General features: G+C 49.7%; 7 protein-coding genes across 7 annotated transcripts; 4 read left to right on the top strand and 3 right to left on the bottom strand.

The window, feature by feature from the left end:
- Positions 1–1161: 1161 nt before the first annotated feature.
- COL26b_007032 (uncharacterized protein) lies at positions 1162–1438 on the top strand (the record flags this gene model as incomplete). Its single annotated transcript, XM_053179840.1, has 2 exons — positions 1162–1368; positions 1424–1438. The coding sequence occupies 2 exons, from the start codon at positions 1162–1164 to the stop codon at positions 1436–1438; spliced, it is 222 nt and encodes a 73-aa protein (XP_053036188.1).
- A 2110-nt stretch (positions 1439–3548) lies between these two features.
- Positions 3549–4875, bottom strand: COL26b_007031 (uncharacterized protein; the record flags this gene model as incomplete). The annotated part of the gene is made up of 4 exons (XM_053179839.1): positions 3549–4095; positions 4183–4283; positions 4331–4667; positions 4736–4875. 4 exons carry the CDS (start codon positions 4873–4875, stop codon positions 3549–3551), a joined length of 1125 nt encoding a protein of 374 aa, XP_053036187.1.
- Positions 4876–8541: 3666 nt separating this feature from the next.
- On the top strand, positions 8542–9771 carry COL26b_007030 (uncharacterized protein; the record flags this gene model as incomplete). Its single annotated transcript, XM_053179838.1, has 3 exons — positions 8542–8638; positions 8768–9298; positions 9350–9771. The coding sequence occupies 3 exons, from the start codon at positions 8542–8544 to the stop codon at positions 9769–9771; spliced, it is 1050 nt and encodes a 349-aa protein (XP_053036186.1).
- Positions 9772–11054: 1283 nt separating this feature from the next.
- Positions 11055–15061, top strand: COL26b_007029 (uncharacterized protein; the record flags this gene model as incomplete). The annotated part of the gene is made up of 7 exons (XM_053179837.1): positions 11055–11161; positions 11211–11867; positions 11917–13097; positions 13158–13923; positions 13978–14093; positions 14143–14330; positions 14387–15061. The coding sequence occupies 7 exons, from the start codon at positions 11055–11057 to the stop codon at positions 15059–15061; spliced, it is 3690 nt and encodes a 1229-aa protein (XP_053036185.1).
- A 390-nt stretch (positions 15062–15451) lies between these two features.
- COL26b_007028 (uncharacterized protein) lies at positions 15452–16815 on the bottom strand (the record flags this gene model as incomplete). The annotated part of the gene is made up of 7 exons (XM_053179836.1): positions 15452–15458; positions 15614–15710; positions 15769–15978; positions 16044–16151; positions 16205–16398; positions 16452–16606; positions 16657–16815. 7 exons carry the CDS (start codon positions 16813–16815, stop codon positions 15452–15454), a joined length of 930 nt encoding a protein of 309 aa, XP_053036184.1.
- A 1544-nt stretch (positions 16816–18359) lies between these two features.
- COL26b_007027 (uncharacterized protein) lies at positions 18360–19661 on the bottom strand (the record flags this gene model as incomplete). The annotated part of the gene is made up of 3 exons (XM_053179835.1): positions 18360–19043; positions 19177–19375; positions 19522–19661. 3 exons carry the CDS (start codon positions 19659–19661, stop codon positions 18360–18362), a joined length of 1023 nt encoding a protein of 340 aa, XP_053036183.1.
- A 539-nt stretch (positions 19662–20200) lies between these two features.
- COL26b_007026 (uncharacterized protein) lies at positions 20201–20650 on the top strand (the record flags this gene model as incomplete). Its single annotated transcript, XM_053179834.1, has 1 exon — positions 20201–20650. One exon carries the CDS (start codon positions 20201–20203, stop codon positions 20648–20650), a length of 450 nt encoding a protein of 149 aa, XP_053036182.1.
- Between the last annotated feature and the right edge of the window lie 3453 nt (positions 20651–24103).

Below are 24103 nucleotides of genomic sequence, written 5' to 3'. Positions count from 1 at the left end.
GTCCTCCAGCATGATGCACAGCTTCTGAAGCCTTTCAGCAATGTCATCTACCTTTTCCTCGCTTGCATGGGCTTAGCCGAGATCGGTCATGAAATGCCATGCATGACCTACATATGACCCAACGAGACACCACTGCGTTCTCGCTTCGGTCTTGCCTTGTATCCCATCATGTATGTGCACTGTACATCTAGGCGGCGGCATCGTGAACACGGCTTTTGGCGATCACAGCCAACCTGATAAAAGGCCGTTAATCTCAAAACAGTCGACTCCGCTATCTTGTTTCAATCCTGTGGAACAAGTACCTTTCGCACACGGCAACTGTCACACTGTCCAAATCAGGTGTGTCAGTCAATTCTGCCCCATTCACAGCACAAATTCGCCACGCCATACGGTAATAACAATCCGGCTCTTGCGTCAGGAAGATCCAAACGGGGTAGAAGGCAAATGAACGGAAGCCCACTCACCGAAAGATTGTGACGGTCGCTTCCCCCACGCTCGACATGCTCTGTGACTGAATTTGGACCTGAGTCTGTGGTCTCTTGCGAAGTCTCCATCATCACACTGATGATAGGCCTAATCAGTGCCAAATCAAGGTCGCGGTTACCAAAGATGGCAAAGTTCGGATTGTATCGGGGTAAAAGATGGCAACCACATCCGACGAGGCAAGGGGTGAGGAACTTCAAAGACAATCGAACGGATCGGAGACGGAGGCAAGCTTCCTTATACATGCAGGAAAGTGGGGTCAAGTGCGGAGTTTCGGGGGGCCGAGCTCTCCGCACAGCACTGCCATGCCGTTCCGGGCTCGGCACGCCCGCCTACCGATGATTGGATTGGATATCCATCATCCAAGATTGTATTGCATGCTTTTGGCAGAAACTCAGGGGCAATGAATGATAGTGGATTCAGCAAATTTTCATCCTGGGCTTGCTCTGGGGAGAAGGTACGGCGGCCTAATACTACGTCACCGAAAGGGGAGCTGCATCGAAGGCAATCCCCCAAGGGCCCCGCGTACATGGTTCACCAGCAAAGCTTCTGAGAAAAACCACATCCTCTTTGAAAACTTTCCACACGGAAACCGCACCTCCAGAAGTCACATTGAGTTTATGTTTGGCTACTCCCTTCACTATCTTTGCCACACATTCGGCCGCAAACCTCCTCAAAATGTCGCAGATCATACCGCAGGATCCGAGCGCTCTCGACTCTTCTGCTGTTACCGCCAAGTCACGCTACCGCGAAGACTTATGCGACAATCGTGTCAGTGGAGATGTCTCTGGCGAGACGCTGGCCGATGATCTCCTTGGCCATCTTGGTTACGACCCTCAGCTCAAGCGAAACCGGTCTACGGCTCACGTCGCTTTCATGGCCTTTGTGCTAGCAGCGAACCCTTACGGCCTCGCGACCACCTTGAACTATCCTCTCATAGGAGGCGGTCCAGTGAACATTATTTGGGGATGGCTCCTGGTTGCGCTGATTGTCATATGCGTTGCCGCCTCTCTTGGCGAGATTACCAGTGTGTATCCAACTGCGGGAGGTACGAACTTCAAATTTCATCTTATCAATTGTTTTGCCAACAAATTTCATTCCTTCAAGTACCTGACGTGGCATGCAGGTGTATATTACCAAGCAGCAATGTTAACGCCGCCCAAATATCGGGCGCTCGCAAGCTGGATCTGTGGCTGGCTTTTTGTAGTGGGAAACATGTCAATCACTCTCTCTGTGAATTTCGCAACTGCACAATTCTTTGGTGCCTGCATCAATGTTTTTGAGTCGGAACCTGGTAAGGGAATATTCCCTGGTGAGACATACCAAGTCTTCCTCGTCTTCGTCGCTATAACATTGTTGTGTAACGCCGTCTCGTCTCTTGGAAATCGCTGGCTGCCATGGATTGACGTGAGTTTGCCTCCTACTCATACCATTAAGGGTGCTCGCTGAAGTAGAAGCAGACGGCTGCTATATTCTGGACATTTGCCGGAGTGTTTGCTATCACCATTGCTGTCCTAGCTATCGCAAAGAATGGCCGACATTCAGCCGCATACGTTTTCACCCATTTGGAGACACAATCTGGGTGGCCTGATGCATGGTCCTTCTGCATTGGTCTCATGCATGCTGGCTATGCTACATCGTCAACCGGCATGATTATATCGCAAGTTCTCTCAGTCCACTTAGTCTAAGAACGCTAACTAATTTGCCTCTCTGTGCAGCATGTGTGAGGAGGTTCGGCGACCCTCAGTCCAAGTACCCCGAGCCATGGTGGCAACAGCCTGTATCAACACGGTCGCTGGCCTTCTATTTCTGATCCCTCTTGTGTTCGTGCTCCCTGACATTCAACAATTACTCGCCGTATCCGCTGGCCAGCCTGTTCCGACGATAATAAAAAACGCTGTTGGTTCGCCAGGCGGCGCTTTCGCTCTACTCATGCCACTGGTAATACTGGGAATCATCTGTGGCATCGGCTGCTCCACAGCGTCCTCGCGATGTACTTGGGCATTTGCAAGAGACGGCGCTATACCGGGCTCTCGGTGGTGGAAACAGATTCACCCTAGACTCGAGGTTCCGCTAAATGCGATGATGGCCTGTATGACTGTTGAGGTTTTGCTAGGCTTTATATACTTCGGGTCTCCAGTCGCGTTCAGCGCATTTTCTGGCGTGGGTGTTATTTGCCTGACGTGCTCGTACGCAACACCGATTGCGATCAGCCTTGCGACAAGGCGTAAGAGCTTGAAGACGGCAGCTTTCAACCTCGGGAGGATGGGATACTTCTGCAACATTGTGAGCATAGGTATGCGCCCCTGTCTTTCAATCAATGTCTCTCACTAATTATGGTGTTTGAGGTTGGTCTCTGTTAGCGGTACCCTTATTCTGCATGCCATCCCCCCTTCCTGTCACGGCAGCGTCTGTCAATTATGCATCGGTTGTCTTCGTGGCCTGTACCATCTTCTCTGCGGGCTGGTATGTGGTTTGGGGTCGTGACCACTACTCTGGCCCTCCGACCACAGGTTAAGACTTTGATACCGAGCTTCGGTTATCATTCTATTGAAACTTTAGAGCTTCTTGAATCTGTAACTATTGCACAGTCGCGAAGTAAGTTAGTGGTGTACCAATGCCAGGCGCGGGTTTAGTGTCAGCTAGTCAATGGCGCGGTGGGTCAATAGAAGCACGGCATTAGAGCCGCTCAATCAGTCAGGCAGGAAAATTCCCACGCGAAAACTACCACAGCTTGAAGAGCTCTCTGAAGACTGTCTGGCACATGGCGTTTTCTCAAGAGCTACCACAACCGAGGGGGCGTAGAATCACTAGCCACTACGATCCCTAGACGAATGTTGAAATTCGAATTTAATGCATCCTATTCCTAGGGTTGTCCATCCAGCATACGTCTCATTCAAGGACGAGGACATCTTCGAACCCAACGTGGTGCTGCTTATGTACAATATCCAGTATCTTAAACATGAAAATTATGATTGTGAAAAAAGAGGGAGAAAGAAACGAAATGAGGTTTTTGAGGCCACCTGCGTCAACCAAATAGTCAAGACGGAGACGATGCTCAAGCTTCAGATCTTCCCCACGCCGGCGTTGTTGGTAACAGTGCTCTTCACGCTGCTGGCCTGGATAGGAGTGACGAGGTAGGCTTTGGCGCTTGCCATGGCGGAAAGACCAGAGGTGTCTTTCATGCTGGCAAACTTGCCACTGCTGGACAGAGAATTCGCAACGCAGTTGCGGCCAAGGCTGCTGGAGCAGAGGCCCAGAGAAGCCGAATCGGGAGCGTTGAAGATGGTGCTGACCTTCTCGGCCTCGGCTGTCATCGGCAGGGTAACTGACTCGAACACGTTACCCTCGATCAAGGCGGAAGTGCCGGCATAAGCGTCAAAGGCGTGTCCTAGCATGTTCGAGAACAGGTTGTTGGTCGCCTGGACTGTGGTTGTAGCACCGCTCTGGCCAAGCTTAGGGGCTCGGCCGGACAAAGCATGCCAGTAGTTACGGTCAAGAGTGACTTTGTCGCCAGTTGCGATGAACATCGCAGTCCAGTAGTGGTTCCCGTTGCAGGTGGCTGACGTTGTGGTGGTGCCATCGAATTCCGTGTTGGAGATGGTCAAGCGGCTGGCTGCGAAACTTGATAAAGCAGTTAGTGATTTGTGTTTCTCTGAGTGTACTGTAGCGTGGTGAATTTACTGGGTAACAACAAACATGCGCCCAACCTTGCTGAACTTGCAATGGTCTACCCAGACGCCGTCATTGCCTTCGAGCTGGAGGGCATCTCCGCCCCAGACATCGCGGGGGTTGATGTTCTATGTCTATCAGCAAGAAACCAGGTAATCAAGATCCGACGACTTACCGTGATGTGCACATTCTGAATGATCACGTTCTTGGAGGTAGCGGGAAGCCTCAGACCCTTGCCTTGAATCACGCCCTTGCTCCCAACCCCGACGATACTCTTGTTACTGCCGACAACCAAAGAAGTCGCTCCAGCCTTATCGTAAGAGATCGAGGCTGAGACCATGCCGCTTCCGGTGCAACTGTTGCTGCCGATGTAATCCTGACCGCCGTTGGCCAAGGTGCATGTTGTGCTGGTGCATCCCGTTTCGGTCGCAGTACCCTCCGAGCCGACGAAGTCGAAGGTTTTGTCGATGAGAATGACACGGGCAGTACTGTCGGACAGCCAAGTGGCAAGCCTATAATCGCGAGTCCACCGATCAGTTTTCCGTTCTTTCAGACAACCTAGCCATTTGAGCAAGCTTACTCTGTAATGTCCTTAGGAGCCGCAGCAGTGGCAGAGCCTCCACCAGTGACGCCCTTAGCAAAGCCATACGCGGTTCCCTTCACTTGCGCAGCAACGAGAACAGGGGCAAACCCCAACAACATAGAAGTAAAGAGATGCATTGTAAACGAGAGAATGAGCTGAAGGGCTTAATGATCGGAGGAAGTGAAGCAGAAAGGTATGACTCTCAAGACAATGAGTAATATTATGATCGTGTAGGCTGTATCTCTTAAATATACCTTACATCTCCTTGGTAGGAGGAAGGGAGGCAAGTGCCACGGCGCTGCTCAAGAATCGACCGTGAGGCTAAAGTAATTCTACACCATCGGCCGAGATTTGATCAAGACAAAACAATAACGTGTCATTCAACTCCTTTAGGATACGTCAACCGATGTTTCAATGTAGTGTATGTGGGAGACTGAGCAGTGGCATCTTCCGTTGTTAGTTCCACAACTGGACTTCCACATCGTTAACAGAAACATCAAAGGTATCTTTCCCCGCTTCTCATCCTTCGCTTACCATATGAATACACTACTTGGACTGCATTGAGACAAAAGCGGCCGAGACGGCTGGGAGGAACTATCCGTGCGGAGTGAAAGTGGTGTTACAGTCTCTCCCTCCACCAACCACATTTCTCAGAACAGGGAGGAGTTATCCGGGGGAGAAAGGGTGATTTGTATGGTCCCACTCTTCCGCCAATCACTTCCCTCAAATTGCCCTCCGCCAATGCCACCTCCCCCAATGCAGATGGTCATTTCTCCGAACTTCTGACGTCTGATCTGAACTTTTAACTGAGCTAACCACCCGAAGGACACATCCTAGTTGCCAGAACGTACACTCGTTCGTTTTATTTATATCTGCGGCTTTCCCTCGAATTTTGCGCCCAGGTCATCCTTCGATCGGCATGCAAGCGGTACGGGTGCATGCCATACGTGGTGTGAGTCGCCACGCCGCCACGGCGATCAGGCGATAGCGTAAATAAAAAGATACTGGACCAGTTGGGCGACGATCCGCGGTGCACTCTTCTCGCTAGCCAGAGCACCCCTTCGTGACAGTGAATTGTGGCTTCAGTCTGGCTCGTGGATTTTCCCTCGCAGAGAGCTAGTACCAAATGTCATTCGTTATTGGTGTACTCAATACCGAGCGTTCTGAATGCTAAGAATGGAAAGCATGAATGACCTTGTCGATCTAGAAGTCTCGCGCTAGGCTTACAAGTGTCCTCAAATATGACGCTGATAGGAAGGGCAGTTCATCAGTGGAGTGGTCCGCCAACACCCTTGTGATCTACTTGCCTGCGCCACTGATGTTGGCGAAGAAGGTGCTTCCTTCGGAGATCAAAGGTGGACACGACGAACATGTCAGGGTAGGACACAGCATGCATGCGTGCACAATGATGATGCAGCTTCAACTGCGATGAAAGGAGGCAGGCCGCATCAAAATATTTCGGGCAGGATTGGTCGTTTGAGTCTGCTTTTGAGGTGCCCCGGCCCTCGTCACTTCTTCTTAGTAATAATAACAGCAAAACTCCCTAATACTAGAATAAGAAAGGTCTGTTAATATAAGCCAAATACTAATGTTTGTAGCCTGTGGCATGGTTTCTGCGGGCTGGTCTGTAGTCTGTGTTTATGATCATTATGTTGGTAGTCCGACCACAAGCTAAGACTGTGATACTAAGGTGCAATCATTATTTCAATAGGATTTTAGAGCTAGGATATTTTATGTCATTGAATCAACAGTGAAATTAGCATACGATAATACGTCGGAATGGTCACTTGGGGAATAGCAATCATGACAGAGCTAACACTTTTCTAGGATATGAAGATGTCCCTGGAGGAACAACAAATACCCGAGCTTGTCATACTTATCCCGAATGCGACTCAACGGTTTTCATGTATATCATTATGTTCATACCCGCTTTCGCCTTCACAAACGGAATAACTGGAGGGGGGACGACTCGGCCACCAGCGCCTCCACAAGGGCAATCAAAGCAATTTTGACCCCCATACTTGTTAACTTAGCTCTTTTTTTGGGCTGGGCATACCTATAAGTGGGGCGATAGCCTATATAAGGCCTCCTATTAGCTAGAGTATAAGACATCAAATATTTCAATTCAATCGAGGGGTATCGGATTGATCGATTGGGTAGTGGCGATAGCCTCACTTTGCTTGGTTAGGTTATTTGCGTTATCAATTTACTTGCCCTTGTGGAGGCGCTGTCGGCCACCCCAAAGCAAGCAAACTTGTCAAGTTCAATCAATCAATCAATCAATAATGGAGCTATCGGCAGGCAGTCAAGTCAAGTTTGAGCTTCAAACTTGCTTGATTCCCTTGACTCTTTCGAGGTGGGGGGAGGGCTTGAAGGGAGCTTGAAGGGGCCTTGAGGAGGCCAAGGACGGGATCATGGAAAATCCGGAATGAAAAGCTGTTGATTCATCCCGATTTCCCCGGCCCCGAAACTCCTCTCCCAGCCCCGAAACCCCGGCCCCGGGGCTTCCCTGCTGTACACTCTAGAGCCCTCTCCTCTAGGGCCCCCCTAATGTATAGGTAGGGGTATTTGCCAAACACTTGCAATTGATTGGCAATCAATCAAGTATGGCATCGCGATATGACAATCAAGTCAAGCTTGGGCCTCAAACTTGATTGATTGCCTTGGGGTGGGCCTTCGGAATGAGGAAAGTCTGAATTCAAGACGCTTAACCCAGCACTGATTTATCAGGAATCTCTTCTGGCAAAGCCAGAATTACTTGAGAGCAACTTCCATCGCTGCCATCTCCACCAGGTACATACCGGGAAATGCGAGCTAGTCTGATCTCAGTTTCCTGACTCACCGCCTCGGTCGTCTTGGTCGGAGTTTCGGAGGCGGAAGAGTTTCTCAAGACGGTGGCCCGCGGCACGACGTCAGTCCCGCTCCGCTTTTTCAACTCGGCGAAATGCATCTGGATCATCACGACAGACGGACCGTTCCCCGTCAGGGGTGTCAACCTAATCGCAGTCTCCAACCTTCGGCACCCGAAGCTTCGTCTCGCCGCCAAGAAATGTTACTGGTGAGCGAGGAAATAGTCGACAAAGAGGGATGAGTTATAAAGCATGCCATTCTTCGTAAAACAACAATGGCCTTTTGCTATGATTCAATTTTCTGAAAACGTCCACTACCAATATTGCAAATTAGCTAGTCTTGGCTGTTGACAAACGCTCACTCAACATGGCGTCACTAGTTTTCGGCGAGGGTAAAGATTTCGGTTTACCGTATCTTTTGCTTGCAACGGCGCCTTTCATCATATACTTTTTCATGTGCAGAGAGAGTCTTCATGAGGGCTTTCCGGTTGCTGGACTTCCTCCAGATGGGCATAGCGACCTCCAAAAGGCTCGTGAGAGATGGCTTGTGGACGGTCCAAACATCCTTCGCGAGGGGCTCAAGAAGGTAAACGACCTTCTTAGCCGACTTCATGCTTCCATACTGATATGTCAACAGTTCTCCGGTTGTTTCCAGGTGATTACAACTTCAGGGCCAAAACTCATCCTACCTGGCAAATTTGCGGATGAGATCCGAAACGATACCAGAATGGATTTTAGGAGGGCCATTCACAAGGTACGTCAACGTATGATTCTTCTTACCTTGTCCTACATCATGTGCGGCTATTAAAACATCCGACGTTGCGATAGGAATTCTTTGGTAGTTATCCCGGATTTGAGATGTTCGCTGAAGGCCCTCAAGATCAGATTCTTGTGGAGATGGTAAGAGGGAGATTGACTCAATCTCTGAGTAAGACAACGCTCCATAACTTGTAAATGGCTCAGAACTTACACGAGAACGCAGATTTCATCACAGCAGATCTGGCCGAGGAGACCGCGCAGGCGACGGAGCACCTTCTTGGCGCCCCCAAGGGTATCCATTAACCCCGAGGACTCCCACCTTTGCAACAGCCTCGCTGACGTTCGATAGACTGGACAGAGTGTCAGTTCAAGTCAGTGCTCTTACAACTGGTCGCCCGCGTTTCGTCACGTGTATTTGTAGGCCCCGAGCTGTGCGCAAACCAAGAATGGTTGGACGTTTCAGTCAACTATACTGTTCACTCCATGATTGCCGCAGAGGCTTTGACAAAGTGGCCGTCGTTTCTCCGACCTTTCGTTCACTGGTTTCTGCCCGAAGTCCGAACCCTGAAGGCAGAGGCTTCTCGTGCGCGACAGATCATCAAGCCAGTCTTTGCCAAGCGGAGGGAAGCGAATCGTATTGCTCGCGACGCGGGTGAGAAAACCACAAAGGTTGCCGACACCATTGGATGGCTGGACGAGGTTGCCAAGGGCAGAGCTTATGATGATGGTCTCGCACAGCTTGGACTTTCATTTGCCGCCATTCACACAACTTCGGAGCTGTTGAGTGGTATCATCTCTGATCTCTGCGACCATCCCCAGTGGTTCGAACCTTTGCGAGAGGAGATGTGTTCGGCGATCAAAACACACGGCTGGTCTAAGAAGGCTCTGCAAGACATGAAGTTCACAGACAGCATGATGAAAGAGTCTCAGCGTCATCATCTGGGAGACATTGGTGAGTCGAGAGCCTCCGGGATGTAGCTCTCCCCTTTGCTAACATATTCAGCGGCAATGCACCGTGTGGCATCAACAACGGTTGAACTTTCCGACGGAACTCGTATTCCCCAAGGTGCCTACACAATGGTCGCACTTGACAAGATGGAAGACCCCGCTATGTTTGAGGATGCTTCTGGCTACCATCCGCGGCGGTTCCTAGATATGCGTCAAAAACCAGGTCAGGAGAACAAATGGCAATTCGTGACGACCGGACCCGAACACTTGGCCTTTGGTCATGGTCTGCACTCCTGCCCTGGGCGATTCTTCGCGTCCAACGAGATCAAGGTCATCCTGGTTTATCTCCTCACCAAGTACGAATGGAAATGGGCCACGGATGGGCGTAAAGAAGATTCATTCAGTGGCCTCTTTGCTTCGGCGGACCCTACTGCCACAGCTTTGATCAGAGCCAGAGATTGTGAAATCTCTCTTTGAGGCCTTCTCGCATGGACCATTGCCCAGGAGAATCTCTCATAAATGGGTTGATAACCTGACCCCAGAATCCCTGGAATAACGGCGGGAAATAAAGCTATTTGCATACTACGTATCGTTGCTAGAAATACTCTTTGGTAGATAGCATCAATCAGAAAAGCCTGAGGCAAATTCTCTCCAGGTGTCAATAGTTGCCAAGTACTACTCTTTAGGTTGATCAATAACATGAAGGGCATGGAAGTACATGTAGCAATGCAAAGTTGAAAGGGAAAAGGGATGCCCGCTTTTAGTGACAAGGTAAATAACTTATTCCATGGCACTTGGATATGTAAACGTATCCAGAAAAACTGAAAGAGTGCACAAATTGTGCGGCAGAAGTGCGGCAGAGAATCCCAATTAGTGGTACTTTAGCCCATTGAAACAGATGGGTTCCTTACCAGTATCCTCGCAACTGCCATCCGTGCATTGCAATAAAAGGAATCTATGGTTCATTCATGACGCTCTTGACGACGAGTAAGCTGAAAGTCTGTCTAAATGATGAGCAAATCTCTAGAGCGGTACCTCAAGCGCGAGACCCCGGCTATGTCATCGTCGTGACTCGGGCTCCGTGGGTTCCATGAACGAGGCGATCTGATGTCCGCGGAAACGTGAGCTTGGCAAACGGGGTTTCGCAACCTGAACTCCCTCCGAAACGCCGCTTCCTCCTTTTCGCAGTATTGGACCTGCGGGACTCATTCCAAGGCAAAGTAATTAACATCGGCCTTTTGACAGCTTTGATGATTGTTGTTGATGGGGACGCAATTTAGTAGTAGCGTTGAAATTGTCGGAGGCGGTATGTCCCACGTCCGCGAGCGCGGACGTTCATCTCGTTGACTCTCAGTGAACAAGTCCAGCTTGCCGAGCTAAAAGCTCTCATACCACTTAAAGGCTGGTAATACTGCCCAGGTGAAATGATCTTACTTTGTTTCATCTCATCTTTCTCCCATACTGTCAAACTCCTTACTCACTTCACTTTATTTGAATTTTAATCAGCTGGAAGCTTCAATGGGCACTTCCCGGGAGAAATTATCAGCCAAAACTGGCAACCAGCAGGGAGCCACCACCCGAGGTGATCCTGGAGTTCTGCCGAGCTACTTCGTAACCAAATACCTCCTCTTGAATGTCTTGGTGTTAGGATTTGTAGCTGATGCGGATTCCTACAACAGAGAATATTTCGATATGGCGACACCACCGATATCTCCATGCAGCTCGTTGCAGCAACCTGCGCACTTGCATCTGGCGTCGGCATGGCCATGGTGAACCTCGTGTTCGGTCAATTTATCACTGTGATCACCGATTTCACCACAGGCGCATCTTCGCCAGGAGAATTTCGCAGCGAATCAGCGCGACTTGCGTACGCTTACTTATAACTAAATCCAAGAGGCAGAGACTAACAAAGTTAGGCTCTATTTCTTCATAATTGGCATCGGCAGATTTGTGGTTTCCTACGGTTACAGCACCCTGTTTACCCTCGCCGCATACCGGATCACTCGCAACATTCGCCATGCATACCTAAAAGCAGGACTCACTCAAGAGATAGCTTACTTTGACTCGGGCATTGGCGGCTCGGTCGCGGTGCAAGCTACCTCTCATGGTAGACTGGTTCAAGCTGGAATTTCAGAGAAGCTTGGCCTCGTCATTCAGGGTCTCTCTGCCTTCATCTCAGCATTTGTTCTGGCCTTCGTCACTAACTGGAAGCTAACCCTCATCACCGGCTGCATTGCACCAGCTACAATCTTTGTGATGAGCGTGGCATCCTATCTAGAAGCCGCGATTGAGATTCAGATTCTCGGTTGGAACGCGCAGGCTGGATCGTTTGCGGAGAGCATTCTTGCTAGCGCTCGTACAGTCCAGGCATTTGCGCTTCGATCCAGGCTGATCACGGACTTCAACACATACCTCGAAAAGTCGGCCAAGCTTGGGCGAAAGAAGAATCCTATATTGGGATGCCTATTTTCGGCGGAATATTTCATTCTCTTTTCTGGCATCGGACTTTGCTTTTGGCAAGCTATTGGCATGCTGGCGAGAGGCGAGACTAAAGCACCCGGAGATGTCTTCATGTGAGCTCAACACCAATCACATCCAAGAATAGCTGCTGACCTCTTACAGTGTCCTGATGTCCGTCATCGTCGCAGCTTCGAGCCTGACCGCCATTACTCCCTACCTCATCGACTTCACCCGAGCAGCGACTGCAGCGGTAGAGCTTTTCAGACTCGTCGATCGGAAGTCGATAATAGATCCGTTGGACCAATCTGGTGATCAACCCCAAAACGTCACCGGCAACATCGATTTTGAGAATGTCTCTTTCAATTACCCCATGCGTCCGGACACAAAAGTCCTCGACAACTATTCCCTTCACATCCCAGCTGGAAAGACGACAGCCTTGGTTGGTGCCAGTGGCTCTGGTAAAAGTACAATTGTTGGTTTGCTGGAACGATGGTATAACCCTGCGTCAGGAACAATCACCTTGGACGGAAGGCCAATCGAACAGCTCAACCTCCAGTGGCTGCGGAAGCAGATCCGACTTGTGCAGCAGGAACCGATCCTTTTCAGTGGTACCGTATACGACAACATTGTGAACGGACTCGTTGGGACACCATGGGAGAACGAGCCTCGTGAAGCCAAGCTGGCTCGTGTTCAACAAGCGGCAGAAATTGCCTTCGCACACGACTTCATCAAGACTCTCCCAAACGGATACGACACAGTCATCGGCGAACGTGGAGGGCTTTTGTCTGGCGGTCAAAAGCAACGTGTCGCTATTGCTCGCAGCATTATTTCCCAGCCCCGGATTCTTCTTCTCGATGAAGCTACTAGCGCGCTTGATCCCCATGCAGAACAGGTGGTGCAGCAAGCTCTTGACAACGTCTCAAGAGGGCGAACGACCATCACGATCGCACATAAGCTGGCTACCATTCGAGATGCTGACAATATCGTTGTCATGAAACAGGGTCAGATCATCGAACAGGGCACCCACGACGCACTACTAGCAATGAACGGCGCGTATTCTCGACTCGTCATGGCCCAGGACTTAGCAATCACCGAGGAACCTTCTGACAGCACTTCCAATTCTGACACCATTGCCGAGGACGAAGACAAGTCCGTCCGACTCAGTCATGCTTTGACAAGATACTCCACCGCAACGCGACTCCGGGCGGAGCAACGAATCGACAAGGACAACTTCGACAACTGGAAACGTGTTGGATTTTGTGCCACGGTCTGGCGGCTTTTGAAATGCACTCCCGAACTCCGGTGGTACTACGCAGCTTTAACTGCAGCATGTTTCATTGCGGGTATGTAACCAAGCCCATTTGTCCTCAAGAGGTTTATTGTTGCTGACTTGGCATTCACAGCGGCGGCGTACCCCGGACAGGCTATCCTGATGTCAAGGTTCATCGAGGTTTTCAAGTTCACTGGGTCACAGATGCAGAAGAAGGGCAACTTCTTCGCCCTCATGTTCTTTGTTGTCGGTATTGGGGCCTTTGTGGTCTACTTTGTCATTGGATGGTGCTCGAATACCATAGCTACAGTCTGTTCTACCTCTCCTCTCATGTCATACATGTCTTCATTTAAGCTGACGCCTACCCAGACCTTCAACCAGAAAATGCGAAGGGAGCTTGTGGATAACATGCTCAAACAAGATCTTCAGTTCTTCGACCGACCGGAGAACACAACTGGGGCTCTGACGAGTAGGACGGACTCATACCCTCAAGCTGTGTTTGAGCTCATGGGATTCAATATCTCTTTGATTCTCGTGTCGATTGTGAGCGTTCTCGCCTGCAGCATTCTGGCGTTGGCATACGGATGGAGATTAGGCGTCGTCATTGTCTTCGCCGGCCTGCCCCCAATGCTCTTTGCCGGTTATGTTCGCATCAGGATGGAGTCTGCTATGGATGCAAAGATATCCAAGAGGTTTTCTTCCAGTGCCTCCATCGCATCCGAGGCAATTACCGCCATTCGCACTGTCTCTTCTCTGTCCATCGAGAAGTCTGTTCTCGAAAGATACACGAGGGAGCTAGATCACGCCAACAGTTTCGCTCGGAGGCCGATATTGCTCATCATGCTGCCTTTCGCCTTCACACAGAGTGTTGAATATGCTTTCATGGCTCTTGGATTCTGGTATTTCATACTCAAGCCACTCCCATTTACTTCGTCGCTTACTTGTTGACTTAGGTATGGCTGCCGTCTGGTATCATTCGGCGACATGAGCACGGTCAATTTCTTCGTCGCCTTCCTGGGCGTCTTCTTTTCTGGACAACAGGCCTCCATTCTCTTTGGCTTTTCTAGCAGTAAGTGTCCATTCTGAGTGGCAAATGCTTGCCGACTAATGCTCCAAAGGCATGACGAAAGCTGTCAACGCAGCTAATTACCTTTTTTGGCTGTCCGAACTGAAGCCATCGATTCGGGAAACTGATGAGAATGCATGCGTTGGGCCCTCGGACTACTCAACAATTGACCTTGAGCGCATTAAGTTCTCTTATCCTTTGAGGTCTGAAACAAAGGTCCTACAGGGTGTCGACCTGTCGGTGAGTTGTGTTCTGTATGCAGCAACCAGGAAAAATTGAAACTGACGAGATCTCAGATCAAGAAGGGACAATTTGTGGCCTTTGTTGGAGCATCTGGATGCGGAAAGAGCACTATGATTGCCATACTTGAGAGGTTCTATGATCCAGTCAGCGGTCACCTGAGGGTTGATTCTGTTGATGTTGATCGGATGAACCCGTGGCTTTTCCGAAAAGACGTCGCACTCGTACAGCAAGAGCCTGTCCTTTATCCAGGCACCATCAGGCACAATATCTCCATGGGTATTCCGACAGAAGATCCGTCAACCATTTCTGATGGAAGCATCATCGAAGCCTGCCGTATGGCCAATGCATGGGAGTTCATCAGCTCCCTGCCCGAAGGTCTCGATACTCAATGCGGAGCCAATGGCACTCAACTTTCTGGTGGCCAGCGCCAGCGAATCGCTATCGCACGTGCCTTGATCCGTAAGCCTCGTGTACTGCTACTCGATGAAGCAACAAGTGCACTGGATACACAATCGGAGCGCATTGTGCAAGAAGCGTTGAACCAGGCAGCTTCGTCTGGTGAGCGGATTACCATCGCTGTGGCACATCGGCTGTCAACCATCAGACACGCTGATGTAATTTGTGTTTTCCACGGCGGTAGAATCGTTGAAAAAGGTACTCACGAGGAACTTTTGGCAAAGGGTCCCATGTACAAGAAGATGTGTGAGGCCCAGAGCCTTGGAACCTAGAACTTTGGGAACAGATAGAATAGGATGCATAGAGCACCCAGCGCACTTAATACACATTTCGCGGAGTTCATTTACCTCAGCTGTCCGGGTATGTTACGCCAAATTTCTCAGACATTGTTTCAGTCGATGCCTATCGTCTTCTATTCACGAGATTGGAGCTCCCGAAGCACCCAGAGTTGCGTAAAACAATTTCGTCCGTCCCATGATGACCATCCGGCCATCTCTGGCGAATTGAAAATTGGAGACGCCGGAACCAAAGTAGATCTTCCCAATCAACTTTCCAGATGGATTCCACACGTGAATCCCATCCCCGCAGCCAGCATACACATTACCCTTTGAATCGCAGTGAATTCCTGCACCCAGTCAAAGTCAGAAACAATCGCACATGAGTCACGCTCTGGGATGTGCTTACCGTCAGGGATTCCAGGACTAACGTAGGCGAACGTCTTCCGGTTCTCCCAGGTGCCGTCCTCTTGTACGTTATACCGATAGCTTACAAAAGTCAGCGCCATTTCCTTCCATAGCATCGGATGAGTGTCAATCGTAACTCACATTGTCGAAGGATCTGTCAAATTCTCGCCAAAGAACGCATGAGCCATGCCGGTGTCTGTGACGTAGGCGTATTCGCCGTTGGGTGAAAACGTGATCCCTGCATTGGACCTAAGTCAGCCATAATCAAACAATGGGTGCATGGGCTTGAGACTTACCATTTGGCAAAGTAAACCCATCAGCCACAACTGACAGTGAACCTGTGGAAGGATCGAGTCGATAAACTTGATTCCTCAGGCCGGGCGTCGGCCGGAAATTCTGAAGATATCCGTAAAGGGTGTCGGTGAAGTAAATGTTTAGATTACGGGGATTGACAGCGACGTCATTGAGTGAGTTGAAAGCTCTGCCAAAGAAGTTGTTGACCAAAACTGCACACAGGACGTTAGGCGCAACCATTCATCAAATTCTGTGATTGATTCTGGATACCACTCACCTGTAGTGTTGTATGGTTCGACAGGATTCATCAGATAGAGCGCTGATGCAAGACGGTCTCCTTGGCCTGAGCCCGCAAAGACCAGGTTACCCTTGTAGTTGGTGCCGCCTTCTTAATCTCAGCACACATACGACATCGGCCCTTTCACGTGGGAAACATACCATTCGGGTTGATCACTTGTGGGGTCGATGGCACTGTATGCACTGGCACTGCTGTAGCACCGAAAGTCCCGTTCCTCAGTTCTTCGGCATCCAGAAGGGAGATCTTCTGTATGATAGAAGACTTTTTCAAGCCGGTGCCTGCGTCTGGATCTCCCGCATTTTGGACGAAGAACATTTCGTCAGTTGTTGGGTTCCTTCTCTAGTCAGCGCGAGGTCTGGGTCACCCAGATTAGCACAGTGAACATACCAAGTGACTGCCTCGTGGAAGATGGGGTCGGACTCTGAGGTCGCAATGAGGGTGAGCGACGGATCACTGCCAATCACCTCGTAGAACTCCGAGCTGTAGATGTGAAAGGGTCTCTCCTTGAGTGACGAGGAATTGACGCCACGCCACAAGAATTCCTGCGATTATTGTGAGTTGTCGCCCTTTCCTGAGCTCTAGGCGCACAAACCGTCGATGCATTGGCCTCGTAAGGAGGTAAGACTTCTTCCAGCACATTCTGGCTCAATTGGTCAATGATCTGAGCCTGTTGCGGCAACGTGGGTGCACCGTCCGGAAGGGCCTGGGCAACGGCGCCTGTGAGGAGAATGGCGATCACGCCAGCAGCCATGTTGAACGATGCCATCCTGGGATTTGGCACGACCTGGAGAGCTTGATAGGTTGATCATAGAGATGCGTCATGTTCTTATATGCCGGGCCACTGGCGCCAAGCAAACGCCTTGTCTCAGCCACGAGTAAATGGGTAGGACTCCACTGGCCCTACGGCCAGACCGGGCATGATATATTGGCCACTCCATTTCTTGGGTCGCGACACAATGGAAAGCCGAGCTAGAAGGTCGGGAAATTGCCTCACGTTGCACAAGGCGACCTGTGGGATCTAATGAGGACACAAGGGTTGGGCACGGGTGATGGATCGGACGCAGCGATGCTGGAAGCTCGATCTGTCAAAAATCGATGAAGTTTGCCATCAACATCAGACGAATTTATCGTACTCATGGTTTTTGTCCGTTATGCACAGGCTTCCCTACCGTGTCTATGCTTGGCTGACGGGTTACAATTCTCTAAATCCCCACTATCCCTAGTGGAGACTGCCAAAATCTCGTAGTAACTGCTTCTTGGCAATATGTGCTAATACCGGGTTGCGGATCCGTTACATCCAGCCATGAATCGCAGCACCAGATCAACGGGCTGTTGCATGATGCCAAGCTTAACGATCGACGCAAAAAGCTCTCATTTGTTTGTCTTGAATCCGAGTCAAACTACCGCCGACCTAATCTTATCTTCCAGTCGTTCGTCTGGTTCAGATATGTTTCTCCACTAATTGTTTAACCACGACTCTAACCCTACCTACTTAGGAAATCAAAGGTCCCGCCCCTGAGACAGGCCCTGCAACCCCACGAAAGATGGTGCGGGCCAAGGAAGCTTTCCATGGAATCGCTTTACGACAGGTGAGGTTGTACTTGAGCTTCTGGGAATGTGGCTGCCGGCGAAACCCTCGCAACAATAGGGGTCAAAGGCCAATTTCTACATCGTTGCACGTTTCGATTCAAAACAGCTAGATCGAGGCTTCATCTTCGTTGTTCTTGTATACATTGAGCTGAAAGCTGGCTCTCTTGCTAATTAGTCTCCTCAAGTATTTCCCGGGAAGCATTTTCAACGACGCAGCCGACGGGTTCTCAGTGATCCGAAACACCGCCATCACCTCGCACTACTTCCTTGGCCTCTTCCTGTCATCAATTTTCCTGCATGTCGGATAGCGCAAATACTCCAAGTAATTCATCTGAACTGACACTGGAAGCATTGCGCAGAACCGACATTCATGCCGGCAAACGACGAAGTTCCTAGGCAGCAGCTCTCTGCAGATGAATCGCGGAAACAGCACGCGCTCCTGATTCCAAAGCACCATCAATAAATCCTCTCCAGAGATCAGCCCAATCGGCGCTAGCAAAGTGGATGTTGCCAACAGGCGCCTGGAGAGCTTTGAGGTACTTCATCACGAAACCAGGGCTATGAACAGCCCAGCCACCCTTTGAAAATGGATCGCTGAAGTAGTCGCATCCGAACTAGCAGAAAGGGTCAGTAATGGTACAGTGAGTCATTTGGATAATTAAGTGCGCTCACAATTCTTTGAATCTTAAGATCAGGATGCAAATACTACAGAGCATCCAGCAACTTTTCTGGCTCTTGCTGGGGATTGATGTAATCGCCAGGTGTCGTGATAAGGTAGGAGTTGCCCTGGGGAGTAATGCCATCGCCAATGAGGAACGGGATACCTTTGTCTGGAAAAGCATGGCCCTGCCAGTTCCGCCAGTCCTTCCCAGCCACCTCAATACAGACCTTGTAGGCATGGTTGCTGTGCCCTTGGAGATTGGCTTCCGCCTTGAGAGGAGGGAGTGCGGGATCAAACGTGATGTCCTTCAGACAGTTGAGCGGAATTGCGACTATGACGTGCTGAGCAACGAAGGAGCTCCCACTATTGGCTGTGACAGTGATCATGTTGGCTTCCGTGCTGATTCGTGATACTGGGGTCTTGAAGCTGTATGACAAATTGCCCGAGGAGCATGCGTCGTCGAACATTGACCGAGCTAAGGCCGTCTGCCCATCAGCAAATTTCCATCGTGCCGCGTGATCGCCAAAAGCTTGTATAGATCCTCCGCTGATTGCAGACCATCGGAGAATTTCACCGAAAGAGGGCCTCGTCATGGGACCCTTTGTCATGCTGAAAAGTGTTCCCAAGATAGCCTCATGTTCCTCGGGAGTCAAAATGTCTCGGATCTGATCAAGTCTGTCCTGGCAAGACATGTGATCCCACTTGGAAAATTCCTCATTATCAAGCCACTGGGAAGTGTTCAGGGCGTATACAGAGTTTCCACATTGGCCATCTATGTTAGTAAATTTTTCATAGCCTGTGATGACAGCCTTGCTTGAGGTTAGCAAATCTAATCGGTAGTGGTAGTGGAAGGAGACATACTTCGTCAGTGAACGGGATGTCGATCAAGACGCCGTCCCGGTTGACAGTAGGCTCCCGAGATCCCTCGTAAAATTCCATGCTGTCTTTGAGCTTGTCATCAAGCCCATACCGAACAGCTTCAGCCCATACTTGGGCCTGATTTCGATGAATCCAAGTGCCTCCAACTTCGTACACGTAGCCATCCTTCTTGACAGTCCAGCTGCGACCGCCGATTCGATCTCGTCCCTCCAAGAGAAGCACTTTGTAACCTTATTGCAATGTTTCGATTAGTCAAGTGGCTCTCAATATATACGAAATAGTCTACCTTGAATGCTCAGGTCACGAAGCGCCCGAAGACCAGCATACCCCGCTCCAACAACAATGACATCAAACTCCTTTTCGGGGTTTGGTAAGAGCTTCGGAGGGTCAATGACAGCATCAGTCGGGAGGCCTGTCTTCAAACCACCTTCAGGGGTCCACTCGTAGCCATCGTTTGAGAAAGACATGAATGCTGCTGCTCTGTAGGAAAGGATCTTAAAAGGCCAAAACGATTTTTTCGATCGTTTTTGTCAGAATAGTCGTGATTCTTCGTCAGAGTGGTCGTGGTTCTACGTCAAAGACATGAACTGGTATTTATATACCCTTTTCAGTGCCATATTTGGATTCTAGGCAGTGTGAAACCTGTTTTTGATGATTAATTTGCTTATCACGACCGTCGTGACCCTTTGGGAGCAGCGGGAAGATATCCTCGCTTACAATTACCCAATTCGAACCTTGGCCGCTCTCATATCGTTCATTCCGCCTCAAATCCGGCGCTCTAACTAGCGTGTGTTTGCTTGATCAAGATTGCTTGATAACGGTATATTCAGTCTGATTCGGATTGGAAGATATTTTATGGCCGGAAAAGAAAAGCATATAAACCTCGACCATCCGCCCCTTACCTGATCGTCAAAGACCTAGTGTTATAACTGAACAACTTATTATTCACATATACAATCAAACAATCTCTTAATCGCCTATCTACTACGAACAATTGTCAGCAAACATGTCGTCGGAATATCTGTCGCCAATCCTGAACCAAGCCGGCGTTCGTTGCTTCAATGTCCCGGGGTCTCAAGAAGAACTTGCCAACCAGGGCCATCTTTCGAATGCAATTACAGTCCCATCAAACGCTGTCATTGTTCACGTCACTGGCCAGGTTGGAAATCTCGAAAGTGGCGAAGTCCCCACCGACTACCGCGAGGAGTACCGCCAGGCTTTTGAAAATGTCAAGGCAGTGCTGCAAGCTGCGGGTGTCGAAACAGGATGGCAGGCAGTTTACAAGGTGCATTTCCTCACGCTCGATACCTCGACAGAGAGGCTCGGGGAATGGCTCAAGAACATCAAAGATTACTGTGGCGACACTAGACCGACGACGACGGCTATTGGGGCTAAAGAAATTGCGTGGCCTGGCGCGACACTGGAGGTTTTTGTGGAAGCGATCAAACAGCTCTAAGCTCTTTATAGCGGAGTCTTCCCTCCTACTGTGAAAACCCCTACTGGGTGGGCTCGAAACTTCCTCAACATAGCGGAGTCTTCCCATAAAATGGAGATGAGAATCATCCAAAGCTTTCTACAAGCATCAAAATAAATTTGATTTACATCTCGATCAACTTGCCTCACATGCACCCCAACTAGTAGGTACCTAAATGACAATATGATCCTCCCCGAGGACATGCACAAGATCAGCTCGTTCTGTTCATCTTTTTATGCCTAAAATCGAATCCTAAGTATATTGCATCAGGGATCAACATCGCCGGTACCAACATGTGCGTAAGAAAGAAGCCAGTCCATGCGGAGGCCAAGTTTGAAAGCCGGATAAGGAACCATGAACGAATAGGGTAGTCACTGCAGATACGATACGTTTCTCGACTGGGTGGATTGGGGCAACAATATATCCTGATTCAATTCAGGCAGTCATAGGCGAGCTAGACGCAGTAGGGATCAGCTCACGACGCGGATTGGCTTCTCAGCTCTGGCCGCATACTGCCGATCACGCAAGCTCCACCACGGAGGCCGAAAGGCCCGATGTTCCATGGCACGTTAATACCGAGTGGCGATGGTCGATACATATCAAATTGCTATGTGAAGAGATGATGAAGTAGACAAATGAGTAGCCTCTAAAGATTGCACGCCACCGGCAGTCGAAGGGATAATGGTGCCCCATCAATGGGATGAACCTCACCGGCCAACTCGCCTACATCTGTGTGCAGCTCATTCATGAAACATTGAAGTTATCGACAAGAAGTTTTCCAGATACAATCAATCGCATTATTACTCAAACCTGCAGTGAATCTGGCTATCTTCAAATGCCCTTGCGTTGATATTGCTTTCAAACAACTCGTCTAGTTCTTCGACATGGCGGTTCGTGTCCGGAACGTTGAAGAATCCCCATATCGCATACAAGAATGACACGGCGGCAAATACAAGTCCCGATTTTCCAGCCAAATTTCCTTGCTCAGGATTGATCATAAACGGTAGAATGATAATGACGACGATGGTGCCAGAAAATTGAGCTGCGCTGGAAACCGCAATGGTTTTCGATCGAAGCTGGGATGACGCAACTTCGCTCATGATCGCTGTTGCAGCCGGACTGATCATGGCACCGAAGACAAGGTTCCAAACAAGCATCAATCCTGCTTGAGCCCAGATGATGGAAAGATCATCAAAGGCCTTAGATACAGCTCCGAGAACCCCAATGCACAACATGACAATGGTTGCAGTCACCAATCCAGTAAGCCATAGGCTTCTGCGACTGTAACGCACCATTAGCCCCATTCCAAAGAGGTTACCACACAATGCGGCTGCACTGATGCCGATGGACATCATGAAGGAGGTTTCTGTCGGAATGCCCCCAACTAAACATCAGGCTCGTCAGCAATGATCAGTGTAGGGTAAGTTCGTTTGTGGGAATTTACGTGAGAGTAGATACGTGCTGTAGCCTGTGAAGATATAGCCCGTCGTGTAGATCGATGTGAAGGAGACAATCGCGATCATAGTCCGTCGACGATTGGTTCCAGAAAAGCACTGCCGAAGTGATGAGGAGCCTTCAGCCATTGTTTCGTGACGATCTGTCTCCAGAATATTACTCAGAGTCGTTCGGACATCAACGCCATTTGTTGAAAGTCTTCCGAGTGATCTTTGGGCATCCACTATTCGGCCTCTGCGTACTAGCCAGACGGGACTTCATTTTGTTAACTGCACATTTTTGGTGTAGCAAATCATGACATACCTCTCTGGAGCAAAAATTATGATAGGTAGGAGTAGAGCGGGCCATGCCCACTGCACCGCAAAGCCAGCGGAGTATCCCAGCGTCCTGTCAGTGAAGATGTTGCTGAGCCGATGGAAACGGACAATACTGCCCCAAGTTGAATACAGAGGCTCGCAAATGAAGTAAAAAGACCACGCAACTTGTAAGGGGCAACCTCCACAGCGTATGTAAGAGACAGAACGCTGAAGGAACCAAGTACCACGCCGAGGAGCAGAACGCTAATCGTCAATATAATTAGGGTTTTGCTGACGAACTGCACCGTAACGAAACGAAGGTGGCAATCATAAGCAACGACACGATGGAACACCACTTCCGCCCGTATGTTTCCTATGAGTGGTTCAACAAGAGAAATGATGCAATTTAAGTAGTGTTACCTACCATAGGTACTGGTATGAGAATGCACCCGATGACTTGTCCCACAACCGCAGTGGTTGATAACGCTGTCTGCCATGCAGCTGATCAGGAGTACTGTCCTTCATGTTGCTCCCCAAATTGTGACAAGAATGCTGGGAGTGTAAAAAGTTGTGTAATCCACGCTGGGCTGTATGTGTTCCTGAGTGATGCGATTAATGAGGCTGGACGATAATAACTGGGTTTGGGTACTCACAGAATCATTGGTGAAGTGAGCAAGAAGGACCACATAACTGCGTAAGGCCAACTTGAGAGGATCTGTGGGAATGAGGCCTCTGTGATCCGAGAGACCGCCCCGGTATCGACACTTTCCGCCTCCTCGCGTAGTACGCGTTCTTTGAGAACCCGATCACTTGCGGCAGGTTTCTGTTCATCTATTTCGTCAACGGGAAGCACAGCCTTGGCAGGCTGAGATGATCCTCGGGTATCTGCGCCATTAGCCATCATGACTGGTGCTTGAAAGTGTGAAATCTAATCTAGCGAAATCGATATCTTCGAGATACGAGCTTGGGGTCGTCCGATTAATTAAGTCATTTGATTCATTGAATGACCAAATGGGCTTCTACTTTCGTGTCAAGTCACGAGATTTGCGTGTTTGCCACAGGAAGCAAGAATCCTCTAGCTTGGCTTATCTCCGTAGCTATTTCCTCGGTCGGCAGGAATTGCCATTTCAGGGACTGCATTATCATCATCCTGGACATCGCCAGATAAGCCTGCCCTCATTTCGACTAGCTATCTTATCTCGTGCTATTTGATCCCTCGTTTGCATCTCCTTCCTTCGGTGAAAGCCTCGATCTATCTCTCGAATCCGGATCCAACCACCATGAGCTCAAAGTCAAGATACACGAGAAGCCACACAGGCTGTTGGACTTGCCGAAATCGACGCGTGAAATGCGACGAGCAACGACCGCAGTGTAGACGATGTCTACAATCCGCTCTTACCTGTGAAGGCTTCGGTGTACGTCTCTTTTGGGCCGAAAAGAGGGACGCCAGGCTAGACAGCCGTGAAAAACCACGATTGAAGACAGCCGATCAATTGCCGCTATCAGGACACGCTCTATCGCCGCCAATGCCCCTCGAACACGAGAGTGATATGCCGTCACTCAATCTGGCCTTTCTCGGCGAGATCCCTCCCTCTGATTGCGATTTGTTTTCATTATTTTCTATCAGACACTCGAAAGCCTCGTTCGCTTCAAATTCTTTCGCCACAACCGACGAACAGAGTCC

Source organism: Colletotrichum chrysophilum (genome assembly GCF_026319265.1).
Source record: "Colletotrichum chrysophilum strain AFK26 chromosome Unknown scaffold_55, whole genome shotgun sequence".
NCBI classification, from domain to species: Eukaryota; Fungi; Ascomycota; class Sordariomycetes; order Glomerellales; family Glomerellaceae; genus Colletotrichum; species Colletotrichum chrysophilum.
Note: the sequence above shows the minus strand (reverse complement) of the source record. Positions and strands in the feature narration are given on the sequence as shown.